At 44.1% G+C, this 9,724-nt stretch overlaps 1 protein-coding gene across 1 annotated transcript in view; it reads right to left on the reverse strand.

Annotated features, from left to right (window-relative positions):
• Window positions 1-8,179, reverse strand: part of LOC106589873 (pre-mRNA splicing regulator USH1G-like) — a 30,896-nt gene extending 22,717 nt beyond the window's left edge. Inside the window, exon 1 of the mRNA XM_014180282.3 lies at window positions 7,837-8,179. Within this exon, the coding sequence (XP_014035757.2) occupies window positions 7,837-8,030 (194 nt within the window). The 5' untranslated portion in view covers window positions 8,031-8,179. The remainder of the gene's footprint in view (window positions 1-7,836) is intronic.
• Window positions 8,180-9,724: the final 1,545 nt, after the last annotated feature.

Raw genomic sequence — 9,724 nt, forward strand, 5'->3', positions numbered from 1 at the left:
TGATGTATTATAAAACCATTTTTTGATGTTTATTTAACTAGGCAAGTCAGTTAAAAATAAATTCTTATTTACAATGACGGCCTACCCCGGCCAAACCCTAATGACACTGGGCCAATTGTGCGCTGCCCTATGAGACTTCCAATCAAGGCTGGTTGTGATACAGCCTGGAATTGAACCAGGGTCTGTAGTGACGTCTCTAGCACTGAGAGGCAAGATGGTGCCGGAGAACAAGGCTGACGTTTTACGTATTCCTAACCAATTGTGTTTTTTTGTTTATTTCTTTGCGCTGTTTGTAACTTTTTTTTTGTACTTATTTTGTACATAATGTTGCTGCTACCGTCTCTTATGACCGAAAAAACTTCTGGGCATCAGAACTGTGATTACTCATCACGGACTGGCAGAATCCTTTTTTTCCTTTAACGAGTCCGACAAGCCTGACGACGTGAATGACATACTGCTCTCCCGGGAACAGGCCCAGATGACCGTAATTTGCGTGAAGAGAAGGTGGAGAAAAAGGGGCCAGAGGACAGGCTGCCTTCTGAGAATTTTAGAATTCTGCTAGCAAACGTGCAATCTTTGGAAAATAAAAACGATGACCTACGCGGAAGACCTACGCGGTAGTTTAATGGGACATTCAAAATTGTAATATCTTAAGCTTCACGGAGTTGTGGCTGAACAATGACATTATCAACATACTGGCTGGTTATACGCTGTATAAGCAGGACAGAACAGCGGCCTCTGGTAAGTCAAGGGGCAGCGGACTATGTATTTTTGTAAATAACAGCTGGTGCACGATATCTAAGGAAGTCTCAGGGTTTTGCTCGCCTGAGGTAGAGTATCTCATGATAAGGTAAAGACCACACTATCTACCTAGAGAGTTTTCATCTGTATTTTTCGTAGCTGTCTACATACCACCACAGACTGATGCTGGCAATAAGACCGCACTGAATGAGCTGTATTACGCCATAAGCAAACAGGAAAACGTTCACCCAGAGGCTGCGATCCTAGTAGCCGGGGACATTAACGCAGGGAAACTTAAATCTGTCTTACCAAATTTCTATCAGCATGTTAAATGTGCAACCAGAGGGAAAAAAACTCTGGAGCACCTTTACTCCACACACAGAGACGCATACAAAACTCTACCCTCAATCTCCTTTTGACAAATGTAACCATAATTCTATCCTTCGGATTCCTGCTTTCAAGCAAAAATGAAAGCAGGAAGCACCAGTGACTCGATCAATGAAAAAGTGGTCAGATGAAGCAGATGCTAAGCTACAGGACTGTTTTGCTAGCACAGACTGGAATATGTTCCGGGATTCCTCCGATGGCATTGAGGAGTACACCACATCAGTCCTTGGCTTCATCAATAAGTGCATTGATGACGTCGTCCCCACAGTGACCGTATGTACATACCCCAACCAGAAGCCATGGATTACAGGCAACATCCGCACTGAGGAAAAGGCTAGAGCTGCCGCTTTCAAGGAGCGGGACTCTAACCCGGAAGCTTATAATAAATCTTCTATGCCCTCCGATGAACCATCAAACAGGTAAAGCAACAATACAGGACTAAGATCGAATCATACTACACCGGCTCTTACGCTCATCGGATGTGGCAGGGCTTGCAAACCATTACAGAATACGAAGAGAAGCACAGCCTAAAGCTGCCCAGTGACACGAGCCTACCAGACAAGCTAAACTACTTCTATGCTCGCTTGGAGGTAAATAACACTGAAATGCATGAGAGCGCCAGCTGTTCTGGAAGACTGTGGGATCACGCTCTCCGCAGCCGATGTGAGTAAGACCTTTAGACAGGTCAACATTCACAAGGCAGCAGGGCCAGACAGATTACCAGGACGTGTACTGCGAGCATGCGCTGACCAACTGGCAAGTGTCTTCACTGACATTTTCAACCTCTCCCTGTCCGAGTCTGTAATACCAACATGTTTTAAGCAGACAACCATAGTATGTGTGCCTAAGAACACTAAGGTAACCTGCCTAAATGACTACCGACCCGTAGCACTCACGTCTGTAGCCATGAAGTGCATTGAAAGGCTGGTCATGGCTCACATCAACACAATTATCCCAGAAACCCTAGACCCAATCCAATTTGCATACCACCCTAACAGATCCACAGATGATGAAATCTCTATTGCACTCCACACTACCCTTTCCCGCCTGGACAAAAGGAACACCTATGTGAGAATGCTATTCATTGACTACAGCTCAGCGTTCAACACCATAGTGCCCTCAAAGCTCATCAATACACTAAGGACCCTGGGACTAAACACCTCCCTCTGCAACTGGATCCTGGACTTCCTGACGGGCCACCCCCAGGTGGTAAAGGTAGGTAACAACACAACCGCCACGCTGATCCTCAACACAGGGGCCCCTCAGGGGTGCATGCTCAATCCTCTCCTGTACTCCCCGTTCACCAATGACACAACAGTGGTAGGCCTAATCACCGACAATGACGAGACAGCCTATAGGGATGAGGGCAGAACCCTGGCCGTGTGGTGCCAGGACAACAACCTCTCCCTCAACATGATCAAGACAAAGGAGATGATTCTGTACTAAAGGAAAAATAGGACCGAGCACGCCGCCATTCTCATCGACGGGGCTGCAGTGGAGCAGGTTGAGAGCATCAAGTTCCTTGGTGTCCACAACACCAACAAACTAACATGCTCCAAGCACACCAAGACAGTCGTGAAGAGGGCATGACAAAACCTATTCCCCCTCAGGAGACTGAAAAGATTTGGCATGAGTCCTCAGATCCTCAAAAGGTTCTCCAGTTGCACCATCGAGAGCATCCTGATGGGTTGCATCACTGCCTGGTATGGCAACTGCTCAGCCTCCGACCGCAAGGCACTACAGAGGGTAGTGCGTACGGCCCAGTACATAACTGGGGCCAAGCTTCCTGCCATCCAGGACCTCTACACCAGGCGGTCTCAGAGGAAGGCCCTAAAAATTGTCAAAGACTCCAGCCACCCTAGTCATAGACTGTTCTCTCTGCTGCCGCATGGCAAGCGGTACTGGAGCACCAAGTCTAGGTCCAAGAGGCTTCTAATCAGCTCTATCCCCAAGCCATAAGACTCCTGAACATCTAATAATCAAATGGCTACCCAGACTATCTGCATTGCCCCTCCTCCTTTCACACCGCTGCTACTCTGTTGTTATCATCTATGCATAATCACTTAAATAACTCTACAGTGGCTTGTGAAAGTGTTCACCCCCCTTGGCATTTTTCCTATTTTGTTGCCTTACAACCTGCCATTAAAATTGATTTTTGGGTGGTTTGTATCATTTGATTTACCCAACATGCCTACCACTTTGAAGATGCAAAATATTTTTTCTTGTGAAACAAACAAGAAATAAGACAAAAAACCTGAAAACTTGAGCGTGCATAACTATTCACCCCCCCAAAGTCAATACTTTGTAGAGCCACCTTTTGCAGCAATTACAGTTGAAAGTCTCTTGGGGTATCTATAAGCTTGGTACATCTAACCCCTGGGAATTTTGCCCATTCCTCAAGGCAAAACTGCTCCAGCTCCTTCAAGTTGGATGGGTTCCGCTGGTGTACAGCAATCTTTAAGTCATAGAACAGATTCTCAATTGGATTGAGGTCTGTGCTTTGACTAAGCCATTCCAAGACATTTATATGTTTCCCCTTAAACCGCTTGAGTGTTGCTTTAGCAATATGCTTAGGGTCATTGGCCTGCTGGAAGGTGAACCTCCGTCCCAGTCTCAAATCTCTGAAGACTGAAACAGGTTTCCCTCAAGAATTTCCCTGTATTTAGCGCCATCCATCATTCCTTAAATTCTGACCAGTTTCCCAGTCCCTGCTGATGAAAAACATCCCCACAGCATGATGCTGCCACCACCATGGGTAGGTGTTCTCTGGGTGATGAGATGTGTTCAGTTTCCACCAGACATAGCGTTTTCCTTGATGGCCAAAAAGCTCAATTTTAGTCTTATCTGAACAGAGTACCTTCTTCCATATGTCTGAGGAATCTTGCACATGCCTTTTGGCGAACACCAAACGTGTTTGCTTATTTTTGTCTTTAAACAATGGCTTTTTTCTGGACACTCTTCCGTAAAGCCCAGCTCTGTGGAGTGTACAACTTAGACTGGTCCCATGAACAGAGACTCCAATCTCCGCTGTGGAGCTTTGCAGCTCCTGCAGGGTTATCTTTGGTCTCTTTGTTGCCTCTCTGATTAATGCCCTCCTTGCCTGGTCCGTGAGTTTTGGTGGGCGGCTCTCTCTTGGCAGGTTTGTTGTGGTGCCATATTCTTTACATTTTTTAATAATGGATTTAATGGTGCTCTGTGGGATGTTCAAAGTTCTGGATATTTTTTATAACCCAACCCTGATCTGTACTTCTCCACAACTTTGTCAATGACCTGTTTGGAGAGCTCCTTGGTCTTCATGGTGCCGCTTGCTTGGTGGTGCCCCTTGCTTAGTGGTGTGGCAGACTCTGGGGCCTTTCAGAACAGGTTGATATATACTGAGATCATGTGACACTTAAATAAAGTCCACCTGTGTGCAATCTAACTAATTATGTGACTTCTAAAGGTAATTGGTTGCACCAGATCTTATTTATGGGCTTCATAACAAAGGGGGTGAATACATATGCACGCACCACTTTTCCGTTTTACATATATATATTTTTTTTTCAATAAGTACTTTTTTTCATTTCACTTCACCAATTTTGACTATTTTGTGTATGTTCATTACATGAAATCCAAATTAAAATCCATTTAAATTACAGGTTGTAATGCAACAAAATAGGAAAAACGCCAAGGGGGATGAAAACCTATGCAAGGCACTACATGTACATATTACCTCAACTAACTGGTGCCCCCAAACATTGACTCTGAAACGGTACCCCCCTGTGTATAGTCTCGCTATTGTTATTTTACTGCTGCTCTTAAATTACTTGTTACTTTTATTTCTTATTCTTACTCGTATTATTTTTAAACTGCATTGTTGGTTAGGGACTCGTAAGTAAGCGTTTCACTGTAAGGTCTACACCTGTTATATTCGGCGCATGTGACTAATAACATTTGATTTGATTTGATTTGCAGTGCCTTAGACCGCTGCGCCACTCGGTGGCCCAGTGGTTTGTGTGGGGAACAAAGATTATAGCGGTCATCTGGCTGTAGCTGCCTACTACTGTAGCTCACAAGGACAGGAGTCCGTGCTAACCTGCAGACAATGTGGTGGAGGAGTGGGCCCTTTCAAAAGTCGGTCTGAATGAAAACAAGCATCTCATGTAATTGAGCTGGATTTATTATCTAGGAAGGGAGGCCCAGTGAGACAGGATGAGATGCATCCATTCAACTCAGAATCAGAGCTACCATCAATGAATGACTGGAGGTCCACATATGAAGGATTAATTTAGTAATGATTGATGAACCAACCTAGTCTTCATGCTCTGCTACAGTCCTATACTAATACTACTACTGCCATTAAGACAGTCCCCCACACCTCTCTGATTCAGAGGGGTTGGGTTAAATGCGGAAGGCATTTCAGTTGAAGGCATTCACTTGTAAAACTGACTAGGTATCCCCCTTTCCCTTTCCACCGCTGCTTCCACAGAGGTGTGTGTGTGTGTGTGTGTGTGTGTGTGTGTGTGTGTGTGTGTGTGTGTGTGTGTGTGTGTGTGTGTGTGTGTGTGTGTGTGTGTGTGTGTGTGTGTGTGTGTGTGTGTGTGTGTGTGTGTACATGCTTGCATGCGTGTATAAGTATTCACGCAGCACGGTTGTGCATTGGTGTCTGAGAGAGTATTGGTTTAGCAGGTCATCCTCCTGTCAGTGACATTTGCCTTTAATTAGGCTGTTAAAGTGGAGACACAGAGGTGTCCATCACATTAACAGCCCTATTGGATGGGGTGAGGAGGGTCAAACTGAGCTGGCACTAAAGTGGCCGTTTGAATGTAAATGTTGTTCCTAGACAATAATCTGAACCAGTTGACTGAAGGTTCTAGTGATCTTCTGCAGTTCAATGCCAGGATAGCGGGTTCGATTCCTGGACCAGACATACGTAAATATACAGTGCATTCGAGAAAGTATTCAGACGCCTTGACTTTTTCCACATTTTGTTACGTTACAGCCTTACTATAAAATAGATTAAATAAAACATGTTCCTCATCTATCTACACACTATACCCCATAATGACAAACTGAAAACAGGTTTTTAGAAGTTTTTGAAAATGTATTAAAAATATAAAAAAGAGAACTACCTTATTTACAATGGAATTCAGACCCTTTGCTATGAGACTCGAAATTGAGCTTAGGTGCATTCTGTTTCACTTGATCATCCTTGAGATGTTTCTACAATTGATTGGAGTCCATCTGTGATAAATTCAATTGATTGGACATGATTTGGAAAGACACACCTGACTATACAAGGTCCCACAGATGACAGTGCATGTCAGAGCAAAAACCAAGCCATGAGGTCGAAGGAATTGTCCGCAGAGCTCCAAGACAGGATTGTGCCGAGGGACAAATCTGGGGAAGGGTACCAAAACATGTCTGAAGCATTGAAGGTTCCCAAGAACACAGTGGCCTCCATCATTCTTAAATGGAAGAAGTTTGGAACCACCAAAGGTGACCAGGAACCCGATGGTCACTCTGACAGAGCTCAAGTCTTCCTCTGTGGAGATGGGAGAACCTTCCAGAAGGACAACCATCTCAGCAGCACTCCACCAATCAGGCCTTTATGGTAGAGTGGCCAGGCGGAAGACACTCCTCAGTAAAAGGTACATGACTGCCTGCTTGGAGTTTGCCAAAAGGACTCTCAGACCATGAGAAACCAGATTCTCTGGTCTGATAAAATCTAGATTGAACTCTTTGGCCTGAATGCCAAGCATCACATCTGGAGGAAACCTGCCACCATCCCTAAGTGAAGCATGGTGATGGCAACATCATGCTGTGGGGATGTTTTCAGCGGCAGGGACTGGGAGACTAGTCAGGATCGAGGGAAAGATTAACAGAGCAAAGTAGAGAGAGATCCTTGATGAAAACCTGCTCCAGAGCGCTCAGGACATCAGACTTGGGCGAAGGTTCACCTTCCAACAGGACAACAACCCTAAGCACACAGTCAAGACAACACAGGAGTGGCTTCTGGACAAGTCTCTGAATGTCCTTGAGTGGTCCAGCCAGAGCCCGGACTTAAGCCCAATCTCTGGAGAGAACCTGATTTAGCTTGAGAGGATCTGCAGAGAAGAATGGGAGAAACTCCCCAAATACAGGTGTGCCAAGCTTGTAGTCATACCCAAGAAGACTCAAGGCTGTAATCGCTGCCAAAGGTGCTTCAACAAAGTCCTGAGTAAAGGGTCTGAATACTTATGTAAATGTGATATTTCTGTTTTTTATTTGTAATACATTTGCAAACATTTATAAAAACCTGCTTTTGCTTTGTCATTATGGGGTATTGGGTGTAGATTGATGAGGGGAAAAAAATATTTCATCCATTTTAGGATAAGGCTGTAACATAACTAAATGTGGAAAAGGTCAAGGGGTCTGACTACTTTCTGAATGCACTGTATATAAACATATACATAATTGCATGTCTCTGGTCTAGGCTATATTGCTCTGACTCTGCCCTTTCAGATGGAAGGAAGTGAGAAGATACTGTGCATAAATTGCAAACTTGCCTCTGCGCACGCTGCACTGACATGCGACAATGTACCTCCACACCTGTTTGTTGATACTTCAACTGGTAGGCCAATTTGCAATCGGTACACCTGAGCTACATTTAAATTAGTTGCCTTGTTACTTCCTCGCAAGAGAAGCTATAGACTTTATCAGCTGCTTAGGAAACGTAACGAAACTTACCCTCTTCCCACAACGAGCCGGAGCGCGTCAAGGTTGCCGTGGTACGCAGCCCATAACGTCGGTGTCATTCCGTCTTCATCGGGCGCGTTGAGCTGCTTCCGAGTGGCCTCTCTGAGTAGGTCCAGGTAGCCATCCCGAGCGGCCCGGTGGTACTTGTCGTTCATAGTGCCTCCGGCTCTGATAGCCTGGCTCATGGTCAGTTTGTAGAAGACGCTCAGTGTTCGTTGGGTCACAGGCTGATGCTTCCCTCAGGAAGGAGGCAGGGACGACAGAGAGAAGCCAGAGCGGTTGCCAGGGGGACACACCAGACGGTTGTCTAACAGGGAGGGGTTCAGAGAAGTTGACAGCCTTAAACCTGTACAGATCATGGAGATCTCACTGTAGTCATTTGTTTTAGTTTTAACCTTAGTTAGCTAATGAATTGTGAATGCATTTTTATCCATTAACAGTATTCAGTGCTGAATAGTAGCCTAACAATTTCAATTAGGCCCGGCTAATTTTACTGAATCAATTAGTAATGTCATTATTCATTATTCATTATTGCATTTTAATAACATATGCCACTGTACAGTAGATTACTAGCTCAGAACACGGAAACGATTCAACAGTAGCCTGACGAGTATGCTTTTATGAATATTTGAGTTCTTATCTTCTGCTACATCTAGCTAATATAAACACATATTCTGAAGTCAGTGAATGGTGCCGGCTGTGTTCAAACAAGCAGTAACAGGCACTGACGTTTTTCCTTTGGTATACATAACCACACATTGGACAAACATTTCACCAAAAACCACACAGACCCTACGTCTCCATTGGAGACAAGCTCAGACATGACAGAGTTGACAACATTCTTTGAATAATTGAATTGCAAACAACAAAGAATCCAAAGAACTGTCTTTTTTAAAAATGCGTGTTAGAATATAACTTACACAAATATACACTTTTGCACCCGTGTTTGGTTGCTATCTGGAACTTGTTCTGATGGGAACTTTGATGCTGTCTAAATGGATGTACTGTATTAATATATCTCTGTGATAATTTGTCTGTTCAGAGTGATTCTGACCACTCCCTCAGGTCATCACATCAAGGTGTGACCCACTCCTAGCAGATGTTGGTTGGTATGATTTAATTGGCCGTGTTGCTCAGATTTGGTCTGTGATTGGTCAACAACTGATTTTAAATACAAACGATTATAAAAGGAACGATTGATTTTTGTTCTGTCTCTTCTTGCTTCTTCTTGGTTTCTGCCCTGTTGTGCTGAGATACACACACACACACTCTCTCTCTTTCTCTCTTTTCTCTCTCTCTCTCTCTCTTTCTCTCTCTCTCTCTTTCTCTCTCTCTCTCTCTCTCTCTCTCTCTCTCTCTCTCTCTCTCTCTCTCTCTCTCTCTTTCTCTCTCTCTCTCTGTCTCTCTCTCAATTTTCAATTTAAGGGGCTTTATTGGCACAGGAAACACATGTTTACATTGCCAAAGCAAGTGAAATAGATAATAAACAACAGTGAAATAAACAGTAAAAAAACGAACACTACAAGAGTGATTCATGGTAACATCCAGTCACTGCAACGCTGGCTTTAAGCATTCATTCATGGTTTATTTGAACAATGAAAACACTAAGGTCAACGTGTAACATAAGTCAACTGAGATTTATTGGCTTTGTCCCAAATGGCAGCATATTCCCTATATAGTGCACTACTTTTGACCAGAGCCCTATAGGGCCATGGTAAAAGTAGTGCACTATAAAGGGAATAAGCTGACATTTGGTACACAGACTAACAGAAGACTATTTATTTTATTAAAGGCGTGGCATGATTAGTCCCACATATAGGATTCCGCCACATCTACACAACCTTGAGACTACCAATGGGAGTGCAGGTTAGGTTTTTCA

The sequence above is a fragment of the Salmo salar genome, chromosome 28 (genome assembly GCF_965601325.2).
Source record: "Salmo salar chromosome 28, fSalSal1, whole genome shotgun sequence".
Classification (NCBI taxonomy): domain Eukaryota; kingdom Metazoa; phylum Chordata; class Actinopteri; order Salmoniformes; family Salmonidae; genus Salmo; species Salmo salar.